The 24,235-nt window shown below is 56.6% G+C and overlaps 1 protein-coding gene across 7 annotated transcripts in view; it reads right to left on the bottom strand.

Annotated features, from left to right (window-relative positions):
- Positions 1-805: 805 nt before the first annotated feature.
- Positions 806-24,235, bottom strand: part of VAV2 (vav guanine nucleotide exchange factor 2) — a 183,741-nt gene continuing 160,311 nt past the window's right edge. For 2 of the 7 annotated variants that reach the window (XM_036854941.1, XM_036854942.1), the window contains 13 exons: positions 23,441-23,542; positions 22,965-23,053; positions 20,585-20,601; positions 19,696-19,717; positions 18,564-18,691; positions 17,157-17,231; positions 14,530-14,582; positions 13,121-13,237; positions 10,429-10,516; positions 9,216-9,339; positions 8,341-8,406; positions 7,134-7,288; positions 2,840-3,034 (listed from right to left, as the gene is read on the bottom strand). In XM_036854941.1, the coding sequence (XP_036710836.1) occupies positions 2,987-3,034; positions 7,134-7,288; positions 8,341-8,406; positions 9,216-9,339; positions 10,429-10,516; positions 13,121-13,237; positions 14,530-14,582; positions 17,157-17,231; positions 18,564-18,691; positions 19,696-19,717; positions 20,585-20,601; positions 22,965-23,053; positions 23,441-23,542 (1,084 nt within the window). In that variant the 3' untranslated portion in view covers positions 2,840-2,986. Of the gene's footprint in view, positions 3,035-7,133; positions 7,292-8,340; positions 8,407-9,215; positions 9,340-10,428; positions 10,517-13,120; positions 13,238-14,529; positions 14,583-17,156; positions 17,232-18,563; positions 18,692-19,695; positions 19,718-20,584; positions 20,602-22,964; positions 23,054-23,440; positions 23,543-24,235 lie in introns of all 7 variants that reach the window. The other 5 variants (XM_036854943.1, XM_036854945.1, XM_036854940.1 and 2 more) reach the window with 4 other exon arrangements.

Below are 24,235 nucleotides of genomic sequence, written 5' to 3'. Positions count from 1 at the left end.
GCGCCAGGCTCCAAGTCTCACTTGACCCTCACCCCCCGAAGGTGGGCCCTGTCGGGTCCCATCTCTGCAGTAACAAGACCCAGCGTTCTCCAGGCTGTGCACCCAGCCCAGGTCCCGCATCTGCAGCCCCCAGTGTGGCCAGGAGTGGCCACATGCCCAAGCCCTGGGTAAGGAGAGTAAGGGGAAGTGCTATGTCAGCTTCTGCATCTGCCCACAGCCTCAATGGCAGCAGCTCTAGCAGCCACCTTGGACCACGAGGTGACTACGAGGAGGGAAGTGCACGCTGAAGATGAGGGGAGTCTGGGGGGGATGGGGGCCCCAAGCCACCCTGGGCCACCGCCTCTGCACTGCTTCCCCGTAAGGGAGAAATAAGTCTCGACCGTACTATTCTGATCTTCTCTACCACAGGCCACAGAGTCACCCTCCGGAGAGATTATTTTTATCTCCAACACGTATATATAAAGAAACATGCTCAGGAGGTGAAGGACATGCCCAAGTGGCAGGGCTGGGGTTTGAATCCCATCCAAACAGAAGACAGTGACACCCGCCTCTGAGGGCTGCTGGAGGGGTCACAGGACGCTGCATAGGAAGCCCGTGACCTGGGCCAGCCTGGAGATGCCTGGTCGGTGGCCTGGCATCATTGTCGCTCCAGACCCCTAGCGCATGCCTGAGGCCGAGCCACTCCAAGGCCCATGTCTGACCCAGGCCACCGCCCCCTGGGCCGACAGTATCCGCATGGGGCAGACCCTTCTGGACACACAGGAATCCAGCCGGTCCCTCCTCCCCAGCATGAAAGGCCAGCCACTCCTGCAGAAAAGAACTCGGGTTTATTTGTGGTAGAAACCGTGGTCTGAAGAAAACCTATTGGCAAATGTACAGTTTGCGTTCTGTTTGGGGTCACCACCAGCTGCGGGACCCCCCAGATCCCTGACCCGCATGCGTCGGGCTCCTAAGTGTTCACAGCTAATCTCAGGCCCCAGGTCCGAAGCCCCGCCAGAGGGCGTCCCATCTCCTGCTGCAACCGCCCGCATCCCAGCCTGTGCCCGGCCCTCCTCCCCTCCTGCTTCCTGCAGTGCAAAAACTAACCCAACCAAGACAAGCTTCCTAACACACAAAAACAAAGCAGAACAGTCACAAGAACCAGGGTTCTAAATTAGGTTTTCTCAGTGTCCTCCGTTATCACGACGCCTTGTTTCATGATGACCTCAAATATACATTATTTTCTTGCTATTATAAAATCTCTTCCTTATTATCCACAGATATATAATGGGAGTTTTGGAGGAAATAACTACCAACTTTTTTTTCCCTTAAAAAGCAAACAAGCCAAACCAAAACCAAAACGAAACAAAACAAAACCCTAACAACATCAAGAACAGAAACCAAAACTTTTCTGACAACCGTAAACACGAACGGGGCTGGCGGGCTGGTTTTCTCCCCTCCCATCCCGGGTTCACAGCTGGGCCGGCTGCGCCGAGGTCACGTGCAAAGTGCTGGGTGCACCCTGACCAGGATTTGGGTCTGCTCTCTCCATGGAAAATTCTCCCTTCCCCCGCTTTGCCCACCGCCCCCAAATACAATCCTGTGACCCTCATTTCCCAAGCCTTTGCTGGCTGCCTTGTCTCTCCTGCCTGCACACGCCCTCGCAGACCCCTCCCCACCTCCTCCCCACGCCAGAATGCTGCTGTGTTGAGCTGAGCCTGGAGATCACGAGGCTGACCTCAGAGGAACCCCAGGGTGCGGCGTGGCCACCAGTGCCCACCCCGGCAGGGGCCAGCCTTGGCAACGCCCGACCTTGTGCAGCTGACTGAAGGGAAAGGGGGACCCACGAGGCCCAGGTTGCACCCGTAGCTTTGGCACGGAACTCGGAGGGGACAGCGTCGCTGGGTCTCATGCGACATCCGGGCAGAGAGAAGAGGGTCCGGCCAAGCCAGCCAGAGGTCAAGGGCCAGGAGGAGTGAGGAGGGCGAGTTCGGGGGCGGAGCTACCCCAAGAGCACTTATTTCGGGCTGGCCGCAGGCCCTGTTTCATGGGCTGCAAGAGCCCTTGGAAGGAAGACTTGCCAAGGGCTAGAACCGACATCTGTGCAAAGGCTGGGAAGACCCTCAGGGACCCCCCTGGCGGGACACGGGACACCCAGAGGGCCCGCCTGCTTGGGAGCGGTGGCGGGGGGCCTCCTTCTGGAGAAGAGTGTGAGCAGCAGGGACCAAGCAAGCGGAAAACCGCGTTTGCTTCCCGCCCACGTCAGGGCTGACAAACGATGCATCCACCTGGCAGCAGGACAGGACAGACACACACCAAGGACTCAGGGCAAAGGACAGTACCACTGACTGGGGAGCAGGGGCGGCAGCTTCAAGGTTCCCAAGGCTCCCTCCCGAGACAGCGGCCACCCTGGGGTCTCTGCACACCCCCGGCGCAGAGGGACAGGAGGGGGCCAAGGGGCTGCACGGGCCCTGGCGACGCTCTCTCCCTCTGTCCCCAAGCACAGCAGCCTGGCTCTGGTCCCTTCCGCCTCCCCCTGGGAACAGCAGGACGCAGCAGGGCTGAGGTTCCAGAGGCTGAGCAGGAGGGACCAAGGGGAAGGTCCCCAGCCCTCCCTGGGACAGCATATGCCATTCAAACCTAAGCTCCTGAAGGCCATCTCGACAGGACAAGGGCGAGGTGAGCTCTGGCCTCAGCTGTCACCCAGAGCCTGGCTCGGGACGCCACAGGCGCTCCCTCTCCTCAGCACTCCGGGGGTGGCAGCCAAGCAGGGCTGGCCCAGATTTCCTGTATGTACAAGTGGCGTACCCAGGACAGGCCACCAAGGGCAGGCTGACGGTGGGACGGATCACATGTAGGATTCTGAAAACCCTCCCCATCCCCATGGGCTGTTGAAGACTGGGAGGTTGGCGGGCATTTCCCCTCTGAGTCTCAGAGCTGGAGACAGACTTCAGCACTGGAGCGACTCTTCCAAGAAAATCCGCGAGTCCTGTCCGCATTCTCGCTGTCACTGGATGCCCTCTTCTTCTACGTACGTTGAAGGAAACCAGCCAATCTGAGAAAGATGGCAGACTCACGTTAAGTGTGTGTGAAGGGTGAGGGCAAGTGGAGGTTTGTGGAGGTGGGCGATTCTTTAAAAGGCTGGCGTTCTAAGGCAGGCCCACCTCCGAGAGAGGCCCTGGAGAAGAGGCAGAGAGCCTAGTGGAGCCGAGGCCCAGGAGTAGGGGTGACCCTGAAATGCACCAGCCCAGAGCAGTTCAAGACGACCTGTCCACCAGCTAACTGCCAGCCAGAAAAAAATTAAATCCTCTCTGGAGGAAAATAACATCATCCAGAGCCTCTGTGGTGTTTTATAGGCAAGCTCAGCATTTAATCAGGAACAAGTGACAGAAACGAAGAGAAAATGCAGACAGCAGAAACCAATCTACAGGTCATCCAGATATTGGGGTCATCCATCAGGAAACGTAAGTAACTCTAACCTGTCTGTTTCAGAAAACTGATGAAAAAGCAGAAAATTTTCCCAGAGAACTGAAATCAGAAATCAAATAGAAATCCTAGAACTGAAAAATATAATGACTGAAGTTAAGAGCAGATTAGACAAAGCAGAAAAGAAGACTAATAAACTGGAAGATAAGTCAATAAAGAGTAATGAGATGGAAAACCAGAGAAAATGGATGAAACACACATAAAACGGTAAAAATAATATGTGGGCCATGGTGAACAAGATCTACCATCCATGTGAACAGATCCCCAGGAGAAAAGAGAGGAAATGGAGCAGATACACTATCTGAAGAAATTTCCAAAACTGATGTAGGACATCAAACCACACATTCAAAAAAATCTCTGCAAATGTCAAACAGAATGAATACAGAGAAAACCATACATAGGCACAGTATAGTAAAATTGATGAAAAACAAAGACTTTTTTCACATGGAGCCCAGTGGGGAGTAGTGCAGACACTTCCTCCAAAAGAATCACGATAAGAATGCTGATGGACTTTTCTACAGAAATGATGGAAGCCTGGTGACAATAGAATGACATCCTCGAAGTGCTGAAATAAAAGATCTGCCAGCCTAGAATTCTAAACCCAGTAAAAAATACCCTTCAAAAATGAACTCAATAAAATGGCTCATAAAAAGGAAGCAGGTCTCATTGGAGAGATGACTGATTGCTGGGGGAGAATGACCAAGCAGAGAAGAGAAAGCTTTTCCTTACAGTAGAATGTCCACTAATAAGTGTATAAAAAAAGATAGAAAATCACTATTCTCCACCATGATAGAAATAACTGAATAGGCAAAATTCATCAATGAATGATAAAACTAGTAGGTGAAAGTTTGATGAGGAACAGCCTGTTTATCTGATTTCAAAGTATTACCGTGCACATTACTTATTAACTACAGTAAATTCAGAGTGGAGAAACTTGGCAGACACCACCTTAACCAAGTGATCAAAGTTAATGTCACAGTAATGGGGCAAACTGACATCATAAACTTCTTGAAAGGACTCTACAGCACTGAAAAAGAGAAAACTTCCCCATTGTGGTGTTCCCACCAAAAAATACAACCTCAGTCTAATCATGAAGAAATACCAAAGAAACCTAAATTGAGGGATAGTCTACAAAAATAACTGGCCCATACTCTCCACATTGTCAAAGTCATGTAAGACAGAGAAAAGCTGAAGAACTGTCCCAGATTAAAGAGAGTTGAGGGTCATGGCAAGTAAATGCAATTCATGATCTAGGACCAGGGGAAAATAACTAGAGAAAACACTATTGGGACAGTTGTGAAATCTGAATATGGACTGGGGAGTAGATAATTATATCAAAGGGAAATGTCCTTGATCTTAAGAAATACACACTACAGTTCTTTAAGGGTAAAGCGCTATGATTTCTGCAATTGATTTCCAAAAGGTTTAGAGAAAAATAAATGTACACACACCCACACTTACAGAGAGAGAGAGAGAGAGAGAATGCAAATGAGAAACCAAATGAACAAACCATTCTTAATTGGTAAATTTGGGCATATGGGAGTTTTTGTAGGACTGCAACTTTTCTTTAAATTTGAAATTATATCAAAATAAATTACAAACATTTTATAATGAAAACATTTAAAAAAGAAAGTGAAAGAAAGATGTGTTCAGATCCAACAAAAACTAAGAATCTGTAAGTAGCAGACTTGCACTAAAAATCATACTAAGAGGGAACTTCAAGCACCAGGAATGTGGTTTTGATTGTATGTATAACAATGCAGGAAGAAATGAGGAACCCTGGGAAAGGTAAAGAGGTAAATCTATGGGCTTCCCTGGTGGCGCAGTGGTTGAGAATCTGCCTGCCAATGCAGGGGACACAGGTTCGAGCCCTGGTCTGGGAAGATCCCACATGCCGCGGAGCAACTAGGCCTGTGTGCCACAATTGCTGAGCCTGTGCGTCTGAAGCCTGTGCTCCACAACAAGAGAGGCCGCGATAGTGAGAGGCCCGCGCACCGTGATGAAGAGTGGCCCCCGCTTGCCGCAACTAGAGAAAACCCTAGCACAGAAACGAAGACCCAACACAGCCATAAATAAATAAATAAATAAATAAAATTAAATTAAAAAAAAATCTAAATGAAAATTAACTGCTTGAAACAAAAATAATGTCTTACGGGGTTAAAAAATGTCAAATTAAAAAACATGACAACACTTGCCCAAAAGTTGGAAGGAAAATGAATATAGTCAAAGGGCGTCAGGTCCTTGCATTGTCTGGTAAGTAGTGAAAGTACTAATTTAAGGTGGTCTGTCAGAAATCAAAGTGCACATTGAACCTCTAAGGTAACCACTTAAGTAACGGGGAAAGAATGTGTAACTAACAAACTAAGCAAGGCGGGTGAGAAGTGGAATAGAAAAACTGATTAATCCAAAAGTCGGAAAGAAAGGACAACAAAGAAGGAATAGATGTGAAAAATAGAAAATAAACAGATGATGCATTTAAACCTAAATATCTCAGTAATTACATTAAATGTAAATGGACTACCTATACTAATCAAAAGGTCAAGACTGTCAGATCAGACTGGCTTGTAAAAGTCCATTTATAATAAGATTTTATCATCTAACTATCTTAAATATAAGAATACAGCAAAGCTGAAAGTAATACAAGAAAGAAGAAAGTATGCCACGCAAAACACTAATCCCCTCAAAAAGCTGGTGTCTCTCAAACAGCAGGTAAAGCAGACTTCACAGCAAGAACTGCGACATTTCATAATAGGGTTAAAGTATCAATAACAGGAATATCTAGCAACACTTTAAACCAGTGGTTCTAAAACTGAACTCTGCATCGAAATCACCTGGGAAACTGGCTGACTTCATGACTGGGGTGAGGGCCCAGCTCCAGGCGCCTCTTGGCACTTTTGAGAGCTAGCAGTCCCAGCCCTCTAGGTTGACTGCCTAGGACTCAGTGGCCTCACACTTCTGAAGGGCTGTCAGATGGGAAAAGGATCAGACCCAAGGGCCTCCAAGGTGGAGGCAGACCAGTTCCTTCCACCTGGCAATGGAATGGTAAGTGATGGGAGCCAAGTCTGTGGGCAGCTGCAGCCCCTGCAAAAACTGGACGTTTCCTAATCGGTGCTTTGTGGAGCCCAGGCACCCTGTCGGGTGACTGCCAATGGAAATGGTCAAAGCCAGGGGGTCCAGACAGGGTACCAGGATAAGGAGCCATGGGGTTTCAGAATCGCAGGCTGGCTGGGGACACTGTGTGTCCCTTCCCATCTCACCAAGGTGTAAATGGGGTCTTATGGAATGGCAGCAGCCCAGTGAGAACATCCGGCCCTACTCTCAGTCCTGTAGCCTCCCGGCCTGCAAAGAGGGTTGCGCACATGCAAGGGACTTAAAGACTGCACCCAACATCTGTCCCCTGCCGTTTCCACAACGGACCATAGAATAGGACCAAGCACAGATACAGGGTCAGACAGGCCGGGGTCCAGATTTGAGCCAGGAAGTCGCTTCCTCACTGTGACCTTGGCTCATGGAGCCTGGGGACACCCAACCTCCTGGGCGCAGTCAGAGGGCACAGAGTCAGGGCAAGGTGGTGCTGCGGTGGCAGCCTGCCAGAGCCCCACCTTCCCGAGCACCGCAGGGAGGTGGAGACCCCGTGGGGCCCAGGAGCCGGGGCCGGTCCCACTCACCCGGCCGTTGGTCTCGCCCTTCCACCAGCCCTGGTCCCCACCGATGCGGCTGTAGATCTTCACCACGTCGCCTTCTCGCAGCGAGAGCTCCCGCAGGTCCCGGGCAGCGAAGTTGTACCTGGCCACGGCCGTGCCGATGACGCGGGGCGTGAACACTGCTGGAGGGAGATGGGCGGCGTCACACAGCTGCCGGGCGGGGCGGCCAGGGCTGAGGGTCCTTCGGGCCGAGCTGGGTCTCTCCCCCGGGGCCCAGCCCTGTGCCCACAGAGGAGCCCATCGAGCGGAAAGGCTCTGGCGGGACAGACCAGGCTCCGATCCCAGGGCCCCTCGCTCCTCTGTGGGCGCCCCAACCTGGGGGCACGTGGCCCATCTGAGCTCCACCGTGATGAAGTCACAGCTTCACCGCCCCACTGGGGGCCGTCACGGGCGGCGAGCGTGCTCGTGGGGATACGAGCAGATGTCGGCGCTCTGTCACAGCTCCCTCGGGGCCTCCCCCGGTGTGCCCAGGGCCTGGGCATCATCACATGGCCAGTGGACAGCTGAGTGACCGCTGCCCAGCTCCCAGCCTTCACTCTGACAAAGTGCCTGGAATTGGACCCCAGGGCACTGGTGCCCGACTTCCCTCGTGTCCCCAACTCCAGAGCCCACACCAAACTGGAAAGCCAGTTGGACCAGCTTGGCCCGGGACCCAGGAGTCCTGATGGACAGATGACAATGGCCCGTGATGGGAGGGGCAACACATGCAGCTGCTGGGGAGGGCTCTGACTCTGGCAGTAGAGGGCCGTGCGGTCAAGGCCAGTCGAGACCTGTCCCCCTGCACCCAAGCCCCACAAGTCCTCCTTGCTGTCGCCGAGTGGGGCCCGCCCCGGGGCTGCTCCCACCTTCACCCCGAGGGGTCGCCCGGCTGTTTGCTGCTGCCAGACGCAAAGCTCCCGGGGAGCAACGGGGGACAGTGGCTGATGAGCTGGAGAGGGGTCATGGGGGTGAGCATGGCAGGGGTGAGGGCAGCGCCAGGCCGGACTGTGTCTGCAGGAGCTGCAGCAGGCACCCCCACCCCGTCCCCCCGCCCCCCGCCGCTCCCCTCCGCACACCCCCGCCCCGCCCCGCCCAGGCTGCGGGCAGCTGCGGACACTTTCAGGCCGGGGCCGTGGCCCGCCAGGCAGCTGGCGGCAGGCCGGGCCCCCCACGCCCCGAGCAGCAGAGGTACCTGACCAGAAGGGCGCGGAGGAGCCCTGAGGACTGAGAAAAGAAAAGCTGTAGGAAGCGCAGGAAGCTGCAAAGAGGCGAGAGAGACTGTGAAAGGGGGGCCGGGGGAGCACCCACACGCTGTCACAGGCGCGGTCACAGGCGGCGGGGATGGCGGCCCAGGCCCCGCCCAGGGCACCAGGAGGGCAGCGGGACGGCGCGGGCCTCGGGACCCACCCGGGCACGGGTGCAGCTGCCCTCGCTCCACCTCCTGCACCTGTTTCCTGGGCCACCTCCTCCCAGTGGGCAGGCTCGCGCGAGGATACAGGAAACTATTCGTGCAGAGCCCAGCCCCTCGCCCGGCACACAGTAGGTGCTCACTAAAGGCCCGTCGTTCCTCTCCTGGCCTGCTCTGCCCAGGTGGGACCCGAGGTCCTGCAGGCCCCTGCAGGTGGAGGAAGTGGGGTGGCTCCGAGACAGAGCCCTGGGCCGGATGCCAAACACTCTGGGCCCACCCCGCCCCTCCCCCCAGCTGGCCCCCATCTGCGCTATGGAGCCCCATCCGCAAACAGAGGTACTGGCTCTGGCTCCCTCGCAGCTGGGGTCCCTGGGTGGGGGTCGGGGTGCTGGGGCACAGGGACGTATCTGAGGACAGAAGGGACCTGCCCTGTTCCTTCCCCACTCTGACCTCCAGGCAGAGGTACCAAAACTCGGAGCAGCAATTCAGAGCTGGCACTCCCCACCTGTCACATGGGGCCGCCCTGGCACCCTGGCTCAGGAGGGTGCTGGTGGAGGGCTGGGGGGCCTGGGCCACTGCTCCCCGGGGTGGGAATAGGGAAGGGGCTCCTGGCCGAGGTCAGTGCAGCCCACCGGAAGCCTTCCGCGCACGGGCGTTACCTGGGGACCGGCTGGAGGCCCTAGAGGCCACGCGTTCCCGTGACTTGTAGGGGTACTTGAGCGTGGTGTCCAGCTGCTTGAAGCTCTCCTTGAGCGAGTGGCACTGGTAGTACTCTACCAACTCCTGCAAGACGCACACACTCACTGCTACCTCCGCCTCCAGGCAGTCCTCCCAGATGCCCTGCCCTCCCTCTCCCACCTCCCCAGGTTCTCACAGGGGACTCATCTCCTTGACCTCCGAAAACTACCCCTCCTCCTTGCTGCCCCTCCTAGCACCCAAACTGGGGGCAGGGTGGTCAGTATCGCAAACTTTTGATGCTGCAATTTCTCTCCCAAAAGTTTCTAAGGGAAGAGTCAGGGAAGAAGGCCGGGATTGATGGACACAAATGCTCCCTGCAACACTCTTCGTAATGGAGAAAAACTCGAAACGTCCACACGTCCAACACCAGGGAAGTGCCTCGAGAAATCCCAGCATGTCCACGTGACCGAATGCCACACGGCTACAGTGGGGCAGGAAGAGGGTAGCCCCCCTGGTGAGCATTCATTGTGTTGAGAGGTAAACTAAGAGTTGGGTCCAGTGTGGCCAGGGGCTTTGTTTGAAAAAGGAACCTATAAACCACACCTAGGCTCTACTGAGAGGTGGTGGGGACTCACCCTGAGACAAGAACATCAGGTTTGGGGGCAGATTGTGGATACTCTGTTTTACTGGGTGTGTTTCTGCGGCCGCAGTGGGCAGTCTAAGAGCTCAGATCCTCTAGTTAGATGTTCTCCATGCACGGAACACGCGTAATTTAGCAAAGAAACACCAGGTCCAACTTTAAAGTCATTTTAAGAAGGACTATGCCTCTCGCGGCTTTCTGGCTGGGCTGGGACAGCGGGGGGTGGGGGCGTTGGAAGCGAATGGGCTGCGTGATGCTGGTGGCCCTACTGTCCACCACGGGGTTTGGGGGACAGAAGTCTGACTCGGGGGGCTGCGACGAGGCCCTACCTGTCCCAAGGTGCCCTACAACCCAGTTTCCCTGGATCTTTCCCACACTGGGAAGACTCTCCTCCCCGGGGAGAGGGGGACCCCTGCTGGGCTCTCCCCCTCTGCAAGCCCGGCCTGCAGGAGTGGGTGCAGCGGGCCACTCCTCCTCGGTGTGGCTGCGGTGGGAGACCTGGGCCCTCCTCCCACCCTCGGGCACGGGCCGGCGGGAGCTGCGGGATCACATACCAAGAGGCTTTCAAATTTCTTGGCTTCTGTGATGTGCACCCAGCTGTCCTTCTCCACCACCTTAATGTGCTTCACCTCGTCATTGAATCTGGGCAAAGCACACGGGAGCGCCGGTCACTACGCAAGCCACGCGGCCCCTGGCCCCCCAGGGGTCCAGGCTTATTGTATGTTTGCTGAGCAAAGACCCTGGCCCTCGGCCCGCACCTCCTGCTCCTAAGGCTGCAACCTCTCCCCCCGCCCCAGCCGGGGCCTGTCTCCTACTGCTTGTCCATCCATCCATCAGGCCACCCGTCTGAAGCCCAAACTCCCGGGTCAGCCAAGGCCTCAGGCCCCGAAGCTCCTCTCCACTCCTCCAACCGGTGCCACTGTGATGTCCTGTCCCGGATTCCGCTCGTTCTCTGCACTGGGGACGTCCCCCTCCCCATTTCCCCATCACCTGGTGAGGCCTTCACAGCGTGGTTTGTAAGGCAGAGGTCTGACCTTGGCCTGTGAGGCCCGAAGGGAGCAGCCTCACCCCAGCTGTGACACCATCTCCTACGATTCTCCTCCTCTGCACCCTCACCCCAGCTGGCCGGAGGAGCTCTTCCTCAGACACGCCAAGCACAAGCCTGCCGTGCCCTGGCACTGGCTGTCCCCTCGGCCCAGAATGCTCCCCCTCCCGCCACCCTCACGACCCTGCCTTGTGTCCCAGGTCTCAGTTCAAATGTGGCCTCGTTGGAGAGCGCGTACCCCTTGCCTCCGAATCACAAAGCCACACAAAGACATCACAAGTAAAGAAAACGACACGCCAATATCCCCTACGACGACAGAGGCACAAATCCTCAACACACGCTCTCCATATGCACATCTATACACACCAACATATCAAAAGGACTTTACACCACGGTCAAATGGGACATGCCAGGAAGGCAAGGTTGGTTTAACATCTGGAAACCAGTTAATGGAATAAACAGTTGTTAAGTAAGCAAACGCCCAGCTGCCAGCCTCCTCTCCCGTGGGGCCTTGGAGAACACCCACCATTCTGTTTCTCCTGGATTCAAAGTGAGCTTAGCGCGCTCAGCCCCACCCCAGCTCCTTGGACAAGACCTGTCTGAGCCCCACTCCAGAATCCTGCGGGCCAGGCACCCAGAAGGTGCTCCATAAAGTCCTATCAGGCGAGAGACGCCTCTGCCACTTCACTGCTTGGTGCTGCCCCAGTCTCTGCCACAGACCTGCCAGCACGCCTCACGCGCCACTGATCTCCCAGGGCCCTACCGAGACTCTCACCGCGGGAGGTCCCATCTGCACTGGGTCACACACCTTACGATACTCCCACCACCCACGGCAGGTACCGCTGATCTCTGCTTGAGAGCAAGTCCTGTGTACCAGGTGACCCAGGTTGTGTCCAGTTGACATTCACTAGACATCTGTCACTTTCAAGGCTGCAGGTGTTCTTTGGTTTTTGTATTTTAGAAAAGCCAGCGCATTTGTTTCAGGGCCAACCATTAGTGGGGCCTCTTGGAAAGCCCGTGGGGACCGTGGCAGTTTGTCCACCTAGGTGGGGGTCTCGTCCTCAGTTCTGGCTCCTCCTAGTTGCCCAGATACTGACCCCTCCACCACCTCCACCCCAGGGGTCCTGCAACAGCCATTCTGTACAGTGGGACCCTGCCCTGGATGACCAGGAGATGACCACCTGCAGGCCTCCCAGTAATGGAAGAGGGGGATGGGGGTACGTTCACGCACGTGCACACGTGCAGGCATGCTGGCCGGCGGCACGTGCTCAGGCCAGGACCGGCACCCTGCTGCTGGGGCGCTCATGCCCTCAGCCCCCACTGGGCACAGATGCAGAGGAAGCTGATGCAGGGGGCGGGAGAACGAAAGCTGAGATGGAAAGATGGGAGTGGGCTGTGTGCTCAGGACCTGGGTGCGGCCACTGAGCCCGGCTCCTGTCTGCCCCTAACGGCCAGAGGCGCTCCTGCATCCTACCAAGAGGGCCTCTCTGCTCCCTCACGTTGGCTTCTGTGACTCGATACCAGAAGCACCCAAGCGGTGACTCTGTGGCCGTCCGGTGGCCCGGTCATTGGGCCTGCCCCCGCCCCCAGCAGACCCGAGGGGGCCTTCCCTGGACACAGGCCACCCTGCTTGGGGCTCTTGACCCCATCAAGGTCACGGCAAACCAGAACTCTCTATTCACCGGCCTGAGACTCCTGTCCAGTGTGTGTCCTATGCCGATGGTGGCCAACGACCAATCAGATTCTGTCTCTTGAGGAGGAGACAGAAGACCCACAAGGGGGCAGAGTCTGAGAAGGAGGACCCCAGCCCGAAGGCCACGGGCTGAAGCCCTGAGTCGGCAGCAGCGTGACTGCCCGTGTTCTCCAAGGCCACCTGTGGGGCCGCTGGAAGTCCCTCACCTCTCACCATAGGCCTGTCCCCGTCCCTGAGCTCCTCTGGTCCCCACCACCTGAAAAACGCCAGACCAAGCCCACGGGGCGGCTTCGGGCAGGGCTGACGGCAGGCCGGGATCACTCACGATTGTCCCGGGCCAGGTGCATTGTGCAGACCCGCTGACGCCCTTTCATCTCAAAAGTGCCCTGGCGTGGGCAACGCATCCCAAGGCCACACCCAACAAGCCCAGAATCCGGAGGGGATGTGGGCTCCTTGGTTCAGAACGGCATGGGGGGAGGGGTCTCTCTGAGCCCCAGCCTCCACGTACTTGATGCTTATGGCAAAGCGCTCGGCCTCGGCCGGCCGCTCCCTGATTAGGTAGGTCCCGCTGGCGTGGGATTTGAGCAGGTTGTCGGTCTGCTGCCTTTCCATGTTGCCGGCATACCTGGAGCAGAGGGGGAAACGGGGGCTGTTCAGTGACACGGCTCTAATCTGCTGAAGAGCCTATTGGGACGCGAGGCCACGCCCCCAGGAGGAGGGCCGAGCGGTGGGCGGGGTCTGGAAGAGACGCCCAGGGCGGGGCATCCGCGTGCCGGCTCCCGCACAGGGAAGGTGGCTGGGGGAGAGATAAGGACCCCAAACAGGCCCCAGACAGTCCACCGCGGCCTCCACCCTCCAGACCTTGGGCCTGCAAGAGGCGTTCAGGGTAACAGACATTAGATCAAATTTCCTTTCCAAGTTGTCACTGTTTAACAAGCAGTAATAAACACAAACTGCTCATGTGGGGTTTTGTTTTGTGTCCTAACATACTGGAGACCATCAGCATCTCCCTGGGTGGGTTTCCGACACACTGACTGAAAGCTTTTCTCACCAGCTCTATGGAAATGAAGCCCACCCCGACCCCCAGCCTCAAGAACAAAGCCTGACCCCATTTGCACCTCCCTGTCGGGCTGAATTGGGACTTTTGTAAACAGATTCGTTAGAAAATTAAAGTTCAGTGCGTTACTCCATCAAGTGAAAATCACAGCTTAAGCCCCCCACCCTCCACATTAGACCCAAATGCAGGGTGAACAGCATACTGGAACAGACCCAGGGGTCTCAGAGACCCGGATGGGGCGGTGCCAGGGAGGCCAGGGACACCGAGGGTGCAGGCACATCACACCACTGGGCACAGGGGTCCCGGGGTGGCTTCAGGGATCAACCCCAAACCGAAAACCACAAGGGCAGACCCTCCCGGGGTCGAGTGGCCCACTGCTCTGGGGCTGCCACAGGGCGAGCTTCTGCAGGGCCATGGTCACCGAGGGCAGTCATTCTTCCAGGCAGCCGGTGAGCCAGCCGGCAGAGTGATAAAAGCTGGACCTGAGGCCGACCTGCATCTGAGACTCATACCTACCACGTCACCTCCACGTTTTATTCATCAAACAGCCCCACTGCTCTCATCAAGCCCGTATGAGCAAATACAATTATAATTTTGGCCTTAAATATACCTCCTTCTATATACTGATATTTTAGACAAGGCTCAAGTAAGATCACATTTTGAAAAGGGTTTCGTTCTTCCAAATGTTAGAACCTGATGATCTGTTTACAGGCGGGGAAACAGCGGCCTCGGGGTAGAGAAGACTCCCCCGGGCTCCCAGCGATTCAGAGCTGAGGAGGGGAGAAGGGGGCCGCGTGCAGCCGGGCTCAGCCGCCCTGGAGACACGAGAGGCAGCCTGGGGCCCCCGCAGATCCACTCACCAGGGGTATGCGGCGTAGTCCATATCCCGGGACGGCGGCCGGCTGATGGGCGGCTGGCAGGAGAGAACACTGGGGTTGGTGTGTCCCCAGGGACTGTCCACAGAGCGGGGCCCAGCGACGTCCTATCATCAATGACCCCGGGGGCCCAGCACTGGCTACCAGGACGTCTGTGGACTTAGACCCAGAGCCACTGGCCTGGGAGGTCCCTGAGGGGAGCAGCCAGAACTCCCCATCTCTGAGCAGATGCTCAGTGGGCTTGATCGAATGAATGACTGACTGATTGGGCTTGATCGAATGAATGACTGACTGATTGACCGAATGAATGACTGACTGATTGGGCTTGATCGAATGAATGACTGACTGATTGGGCTTGATCGAATGAATGACTGACTGATTGGGCTTGATCGAATGAATGATTGACTGATTGGGCTTGATCGAATGAATGACTGACTGATTGGGCTTGATCGAATGAATGACTGACTGATTGACCGAATGAATGACTGACTGATTGGGCTTGACCGAATGAATGACTGACTGATTGACCGAATGAATGACTGACTGATTGGGCTTGATCGAATGAATGACTGACTGATTGGGCTTGATCGAATGAATGACTGACTGATTGGGCTTGATCGAATGAATGACTGACTGATTGACCGAATGAATGACTGACTGATTGGGCTTGATCGAATGAATGACTGACTGATTGGGCTTGATCGAATGAATGACTGACTGATTGGGCTTGATCGAATGAATGACTGACTGATTGGGCTTGATCGAATGAATGACTGACTGATTGGGCTTGATCGAATGAATGACTGACTGATTGGGCTTGATCGAATGAATGACTGACTGATTGACCGAATGAATGACTGACTGATTGGGCTTGATCGAATGAATGACTGACTGATTGGGCTTGATCGAATGAATGACTGACTGATTGGGCTTGATCGAATGAATGATTGACTGATTGGGCTTGATCGAATGAATGACTGACTGATTGGGCTTGATCGAATGAATGACTGACTGATTGACCGAATGAATGACTGACTGATTGGGCTTGACCGAATGAATGACTGACTGATTGACCGAATGAATGACTGACTGATTGGGCTTGATCGAATGAATGACTGACTGATTGGGCTTGATCGAATGAATGACTGACTGATTGGGCTTGATCGAATGAATGACTGACTGATTGACCGAATGAATGACTGACTGATTGGGCTTGATCGAATGAATGACTGACTGATTGGGCTTGATCGAATGAATGACTGACTGATTGGGCTTGATCGAATGAATGATTGACTGATTGGGCTTGATCGAATGAATGACTGACTGATTGGGCTTGATCGAATGAATGACTGACTGATTGACCGAATGAATGACTGACTGATTGGGCTTGACCGAATGAATGACTGACTGATTGACCGAATGAATGACTGACTGATTGGGCTTGATCGAATGAATGACTGACTGATTGGGCTTGATCGAATGAATGACTGACTGATTGGGCTTGATCGAATGAATGACTGACTGATTGACCGAATGAATGACTGACTGATTGGGCTTGATCGAATGAATGACTGACTGATTGACCGAATGAATGAATAGATAGCATCCAACTGACAGTGCAGAGTACGGAGGAAGAGAGCAACCTGAAGGCGGCTGCAACTTCTCAGCAGTGGACAGGAGCACACCCTATACCTCGCGCGCTCTGCAGCGGACGGGCCGCAGCCCCAGGGACAGGCATTGGGCCGGCAGCTGTGCGGTCTGCAGGGGGAGAGCCGCGTCCGCAGCAAACCTTGCGGCTCTCCAGACCCCACGCTGCGCCCTCGCCGGCCTGGCCTCCCCTCACTGGGCCACAGGCTGGGCAGAGCCTCCCAGACTACCTGTCCCCTCCCCACCCCATTCACCATGCAGATGGGGAAACTGAGGGCCAGGGCTGGGAAGGGACCCCACCCCGCGGGCCACCCAGTGAGTTAGTGACATTTTCTTCCTCTGCTGTCTGGTCCCTTTGACCTGCCAGCAAAGCCTGTCCCAGAATGCTTTCTCCTTCAACTGGGCAATGGCCTGCACAGAAGCAGCAGCCTGGGCAGTGGGGCCAGAGGATGGGCAGGGCCCGGTAGGTGGACCAGGACTCCCAGGGGGTCGGGCACCTGCCTCCTGCTCCCTCGGGAGAAGTTTCACTCTCTCACTTTTAGCTTTTTCTGGGGGGGGGGGGTGTGGGTGATGCGATGGCTGACAGCTCGATGCCTTTGGTAACAGAGCAGAATTTGCTCCGCAGATGAAAGAAATGCCATATTGCCTCTCCTGTAAATATCATAACATCGAGCTCTGAGTCCTTATGTTCGAGGGAGAAGACTTATAAATTCCCTCCAGCGTGAAGAAAGGCAGCTGGTCTTTGGTCCATTACACCTGCTGCAGAGATGCCCATTTTAGTGTCTTTTAAACAGCCAAGTCCTCCCAAGAGGAGGGATCCCCTGCCCCTTGGCCCTCCGTCCCAGCTCTGGGGCCAGCTCACAACGGCCTGAACAAGTCCAGGGCGCCCGGAGTGAGGAGACAGCTCTCAGCACCCACGGCACCCTGGCCACCATGCTCCAGAAGCTTCCATGGGAAGTACTCACCCTTCCATCCACTGGACAGGGCTTCACAGACGAGCTAGGGAAGTAACCTGACTTCCTGGTTTGCACCAACCGACCCTGGGAGAGGACAGATGGTCAGGGCCGGCGGGGCCTGGCCTGGCCAGTGGTGGGGGGAGGGGGGATTGCAGTGCGCACTCAGCTCGTCCTGAGGAGGACGAGGGGGTCCCTGAGAAGCCCATCACAGCATCACCTTCCCGCTGTAACCTCAGCTGACCTCATCACCGTTTGGGGCAGGAAGGTGAGGGGCGCCCCCACTTCACAGATGAGGATACTGAGGCCCAGAGAAGTTACACGGCTTGCTTGGCGCTGGGACTAGAGCCCCCTCTCCTGGCCGCTGTTTCCTCTTATCCACACCGGCCCTTCCCAAACCGTGAGGGGCGTGCGGACCTGGGGGTCTTGATAAAACACAGCACAGCGTGGGAGGGCCTGGGGGCAACTGTTCACTCTCTCCGTTTCCCTCTGCCTGGAAGACCCTCCCAAGGTCTTCCCGGCAGCTCCTCCTCAGCCCCCACTTTCACATCAGCAAAGTGTCTCTGCAAGGCCACCCAAGCCTGATGGCCCTGGTGACAGCTAGGGAGGGGAACTGGGTGGCCGGGGTCAGCACGGGGCAGACTCTGTACCGCAGACACCGTCTCAGCTCCTGAATCTCCAGTTACATGAGGCCGAGTCGAGTGCGGTAAGTTCATAAGTACGTACGTACTGACAAGGACCGCCACACAACGACGACGACGGCAGTAACAGGACTTGGCCACTGACGAACACACGCACTAGCATCAGCTCTAAGCAGGTCGCCCTGGTCACCCAGCCTGGGCAAGTGCCCCGGTTTCCTGTGGTGCCATGTGGACCCCGTGGGTTGGGGGGGCTTGGGAGATCTCGTAGCAGCACCGACGGCTCCCATTTCTCAGGCCTCATCACCAGAACAGCAGGTTTCGTGGCTCAGAACCGTAAACCATCACATGGACCTGTGTCCGTGTCTGGGCCTCCTGGGGCAGGGCGGTGGGCGGGTCTCGGTCATGCTGTCCCCCCCAGTGCTGAGCAAGGTGGTGCTGGCCTGGACTGGGGCAGGTGGGGAGCAGGGTGGGCGCGGCACGGACTGGGCGGAGCCTGGGGGATGTGCGTGTGCAGGACACAACCCAGGCGGGAGGCAGACAGGGAAAGGGCTTGGACGCCAGGAGGAGGACCTCTTCCGTGAGGGGATGTGGCACTCCCTACCACCTCAAGGCAAACACCCCAAGACCCAGGGCCCGCTAACAGCCCACTTCTCTCCACCCCGATGGTCTCGCACCCCGATATCCACCCCTGCCTGGAAATGCAGGACTCTCTGCTTCTACCCTGGGGAGTGGGGAGGGGGTAGCCTGGGGCCGAGACCCTCCCAGGTCCAGGACCCACCTCCCACCACTGAGACTCAGGGTCGCCTCTCAGTAGCTCAATCACATCGCCCGTCTGGAAGGTCAGCACGGGCTTCCCGGGGGGAGCAGGGTTGCCATGGTAATTCTGCACGGCCACCATCTTGGGACCTGCGAAGGACAGGGCAGGAGAGGGCGTGGCTCGGTGACTTCGTCCTGGTGGCAGTCCACCCCCAAGTTGACCTTGACCTCCCCGGCCTTCTCAGACCTCTCAGGGCTCTTGGAAGTGGGCCATGGGCCTGTATCGCCCCTCCCTAAATTCTTCCCGGAAGGCTCCCACGTCCTGTTGTTAAATATCATAAGTAAACTATTTATGAGATTAACAGATTCAGGGTGTCATTGCAGTAATAGCGACTTATTCTTGAAGAGCACTTTACGTGCTGTCATCCAAACACCTTTCGAATCTGTGACTGAGAATCAGCGGCATGGAGCAGGAGACGGGGTCTCCGTCCTGTTAGAGGCGGGGGCCGGGTCAGCGACCTGCCAAGGCCACACGGCTACTCCGGGGCAGCCCTGGGCTGACGGGGGGGCCCGCCTGAGCCCCCCCGAAACTTGTAGGCCTCTCCTAGACTATGCCCTGTTCTGACCAGCCCAGCCCTGCATGGGCCGCGTCTGCCAGGCCTGGTTCCTGCAGCTGGTGCCCCAGAGGCAGCAGCATGGTTTTGTTTTCATGATTAGGTTGGACTCTGTCCGCAGCTCGGGCTGCCTCATACCTGATGCTTTCAGTTCTCCTGCTACCCAACGCAGAGCAAGGGGGACGTGGGGGGACGGAGAGAATGGTAAAGTGACAGCAGCAGTGTCCCAAAGTCTGCTCTGCTCAGGGTCTCCGGGCTGCAGCTCAGGGCTTCTACTGGGCTGAAGGGACCCTGGCTCTCTGCAGGCTGGGCCCTGTCCCCATGCCTGGCGCTTCGACATCCAAAACTAAGGAAGCTCCCAGGGGAAGTGGCCGTGGAGGTGGGAGGGAGATGGGGCCGGAGGGCAGCACACACCCTGGGAGCCTGGAGCCAAGAACGCTAGGCAAAGGCGGCAGTCACCACGGCCAGGCCCAGGCTCGGCTCCCAGGGTGACCGCTGACAAGGACGATACCAGAGAAGACCCAAGTCCCACAGACTCACCTGGACCCGCTCCAGAGGTGTCCTGTGAGAGCAAGGACAGAGGATAGTGAGGAGGGAAGGCTGCCCAAGCATCCCACACCCCCTGCCCCCCACACCCAGAGAGAAGGGTCTAGACAGGAAGCGGGGAGGAGGCCAGGGACACGTCCTGAACGCTCACAGACATTTGTGATGGTGACAGCCTATTTTCCTGTGTGACACGATTCTTACTTACACCCTCCACCTTTGTACCCCTCCGCAGCCCTGGGACATCTGTCCTCTTCCCCTCCCATCCTTAGCATTAACTCCCACCTCCTCCAGGAAGCCTGCCCTGACCACCCCAGCCCAGGGCCTCCCTGCTCAAAGCTTGGGGTTTGTCGTCTCTGTCTGGGACGTGTCCTGCTGAATACACTAAATGTTCTGGCTTTCCTCCTCTTTGAGGGCATCTCTGTAGCCCACGCAGGGCCCAGTAAGAGCCCGTTACGTGCTGGTTAATTTGACTGGACCCCACGGCTGGGGAGAGACACGACGTCCACACCCCATAAGTGAACTCAGTGACTCCATCCCCAAGTCAGCTAAAGAGAGGGCTCTACGTCCATCAGGATGGGTGGCAGATGGGCAGGCGCCTGTCACAGAGCTGGGCACCCACAGCCGCCAGCAAGCCACTGGGCAGGTGGAATGGGTGGGCAGCCGGGCAGGGGGACAGCTATCAGGGCCCAGGAGGCCATGCACAGGGGCCCATTTCTACTGACGGCCACAAAGGAAAATAAAGGCCTCTCGTGACCAAGAGGGGCTCTGCAAGCCGGCCTGGCCCCAGAAGCGTGAGGGCTGGAACGGTTGGGTCTTTCTGGCTCCAGGCACAGGGCGGCATAGGGTGCAGGGCAGTGGGAAGGGAATGGTTTGGCGGACTCACCAGGTCCGCAGGAGAACCTGAAAAGGAAGCACATGGTGGTCAGAGCCGCTGGGCGCGCCTGAGTGTGTGAGCAAGGTGAGCTTCAAGGCCCTTCCTTTCAGACATGGATTATGGACACACGTGCTTGGTGACCGCAAAAATCTCTCAATTACTTCTGATGGCAACTTCTGAGCTCTGGTTTTAGGGGGCCCACGGGAGAACACACACTGGGTATCAGACCCAATGGCAAACAGGTTTTCCTGCATGAGCCAACTCTGCTCCAACGGCAGCAACTGCCTGATCACTGGACGGAACCTGGGCTCAAAGGGAAGATTTCCACAATTGATTAGTGATGCCTGCCGTGGGCAAGTGACAGAAGACGTGGTAGGCGTGCTACTCTATTTGTCAGCACCTTGGACATGGGGCACCTCAGCTCATCAGATGGAAGGCAAACATTCTAAAGATTCTTTCTGCCTGCCCTGGGGTGACCCAAGGGGAGGACACAGCTCCAGGCCGGACCCCAGCCATCTGACAAGCTGAGCTGCCACTCCACCACCAGACAAAACAAGCACCACAAGGGCTAACGTGTGGCTGATGTGACTTCAACACCATCTAACACGCACAGTCGCAGCCTGCTTTGGGCAGACATAGGATCCGACAGACCCTGCAGAACAGAGGTTACAGGCGTCAGGCATCGGGCACATGCCCTTGGGGGAACCACACGCTCCTTAAAATAAAACCAGGTGCCCACCACGGGCTCTTAGTGACACGGGGAGGATGCTGATGACTTCAGCTTTCGAAAGATATGCAATACCTAACTGGTAAAGCCTCAACTACACATATCATGAAAAACACAGAAACCTAAAAAGAGATGGGGGACGGGGGGCGGGGGGCATTGCAAAAAAGGGAGAAAGCAGGTGATGGCTAACGGCAGTTGTTTTTGCCTGGTGTGACCATGATTGCTTTCATCTCCCTTACTTTTCTCTATATCTTCTATGGGAAATGGGTATTTAATAATCAGAGGGAAAAGGAAACAGAAAGATTATTTACAAATGAGAAAACTTGACAGGAAATAAACCAGAATATCACCTTTGGTTATTTCTTAATACGTTCATAAGTGATAATTATTTTCTTCTTTATTTCATTTCTCCTCTTTTTTTTCCTCTAAGTTTTTGATAAAGAAGTATGTTACTTTTAAGATCAGGAAAAAAATGTCAAAAGAAATGAACTGTCCAGTCGCTTGACGTAAAGGACACATGGCCACAAGAGGGCGGTAGCCATGGGCAAAGCTGAAAAGCTGTGTTGGGGCCCGTGGGGGCCGGCAGCATCCTCTAGCCCGGAGGAGACTGGCAGGGTTGCTGAACTTCCGCCAGGCCGGAGTGGGCTGCATCGGGCGGGCCTTGGTGGGGACGAGGGAGTCTGGGTTGACTTGTCGGACCCTCCTCCCAGATCAGGGTACTGGGCCAGCAGTCACAGTAAATGAGTAATTAACAAACTCTCCTACTCCGGGCGGTGGTGTCTTGGGTCACAAGCAGGCCCGGCATGTTTCCCTGTCTACCTGGAGCGTGGTTATCCCCCTCTGGGCACAGCTCCCCTGAGTGTGGATGTCAGCATAACAGCCCCATTTCACGGGGATGTGGGAGCATCTGGGCCCCATGAAGCAGGGCTAACAGTGTGGTGCTGGGCGGGTGCCCCGTGCCCGGATCCAGTGCTCAGCCAGCCCCTGACCGTGGCGGCTTTGAAACCTTTCAGAACCATCTCAGGCTTTCCGGCTGCCCGTCCAGCTGCTCTAGGCTGGGCCCTCCCCCAACTGATCCCCCAAACCAAGTCGACTGACAGGAGCCTCAGGCTTTCCCCATCTGAGGCGAAGGGAAGCACAGTAGGTGCCGTGCACGCGTGGCATACTTTATGAAAGTAGCCACAGACAGGGCTGTGGCTGAAGAGGGCCGGGCCTCTCCGGGGCGGGGGAACCCAGGGGCGAGGTGCCCCTCTGTGATCGGAAACCTCCATGCAACTGCCGGGAACGTTCTGTGCCCTCTGCGGGGTGGAGATTCTAGAGGCTTACAGCTGCAATGCGGCAGGGGGTGGCCAAGAGGCTGAGAAACGCCAGCCGGTAGGCAGTTAGGAGGAGGGCTTTGCCATGGAATCCCCGCTCCCGCTCTGGCTGGGCCTTTTGACACAGTGTGACCCGGGGCCGGCGTCCTCTCCTCTCTGAGCCTCAGTTTCCTCATCTGGTCCCTGCCCCATGGGGTCACCACGGCAGGAAAGGAGAATGTGGGAACAGCGCCAGAGCCGGCAGCTGCGAGGGATGACGGGACCCTCGGCTCGGGGTGCGTCGTGGGGCCCTGAGGACCAGCCCCCAGGGCTCGTGCCCCACGGGCAGGGCGGGATGGGTACTCACTGATCTTGCAGGGAGGGGTCACCTCCAGGCACTCCTTGTGCGCCCCGACGCCACACTTGGTGCACAGGTAACCCTGGTAGAAGGTGCCTCTGCGCCGGGGTGGGAGGGGGAAGGGGCAGGAGGTGAGGTGGACCACCAGACCCACCTTGACTTCTGCCCCCCCGAGCACCACCCCTCAAAGCCCTGGGGCCCAGGACCCCCGCCCTGATGCGCAGCCTGGTGCTGGCCCTCCCCTTGGACGGTCCCCGGCCTGGCTCTGCCATCCCCACAGGGGGCCCTGGGCACCCACGGGGACAGTCACCTCCCCTCCCGGCTAGATCCCAAACGTCCGAGGGCCGGCTGCCTCCCACACGATGGGATGTCTCCCCGGGTGCCTGGGGCCCAGCACAGCGCTGGCCTAGGGGTGCTCGGCGGCGATGGGGGCACAGGAGAGAGGCAGCAGCAGGCCCGCTCGGGGGCCGGGACAGGGCCCTCACCTGAGGAACATCCTACAGGCTTTGCAGTTGGTGGTCTTATCAAACGTGTACATCTGGAAGCTGTGGTGGTTGGCGTTGGCTTTGTCTGGCTTGATGTTTGACCTGATGGGAGGGAAAGCGGGCTCCAGGTTCCCTGAGCCCCCCCGAAACGGGAGCCGCCGAACCAGCCGGCCTCCGGAACGCGGCCGGGAGCCAGGAGGCCAGGACTCAGAGCCAGGATCTGCCCCGACACCCGGGCAGACCCGAGGGGCCCTGACACCCCGGGGAGGATGAAGGGTCCGAGTGGGAGCTTCCGAGAACCTTCTGGGGTGATGGTTAAAGGCTGTATCCGGACAGGGCTTGGGTGTGGGCCGGTGCAACCGTTTGTCGTGACTCAGCAAACCGCACCCAGGATGTCACTGTGTGCGAGCCTGAGATATAAAAATCTAAACAAATCGTGACTTCATGATGGGCACCCTCACTTGCACTGATGTCTGCAATTCACTACAACACGTCCACTAGCAGACGGCACCAGGGCTGGGGGGACGGCACGTGACAGAGAACAGCACAAGACGTGAACGGAGGAGGCCGGGCATTTACCATGACGTTCTTTCAACTTGGATTAATACTTGAAAATTTTCATGAGAATGGTGGGGAGAAAATTACAACCCCTAGAAAGCCTTGGGGCCCACCGCCTGGCCGCCATCTATTCTGTTGTGTCCCACGCGGGACCCCATTGGATCCTCCCAATAAACCCAGAACCTGGGCCCTCCTTTCATGTGCATCTCACCAGGAGGAAGAGGCCAGGGAGGTGAG

The sequence above is a fragment of the Balaenoptera musculus genome, chromosome 6, assembly GCF_009873245.2.
Source record: "Balaenoptera musculus isolate JJ_BM4_2016_0621 chromosome 6, mBalMus1.pri.v3, whole genome shotgun sequence".
NCBI classification, from domain to species: Eukaryota; Metazoa; Chordata; class Mammalia; order Artiodactyla; family Balaenopteridae; genus Balaenoptera; species Balaenoptera musculus.
This window is presented reverse-complemented; position numbering and strand designations above follow the sequence as displayed.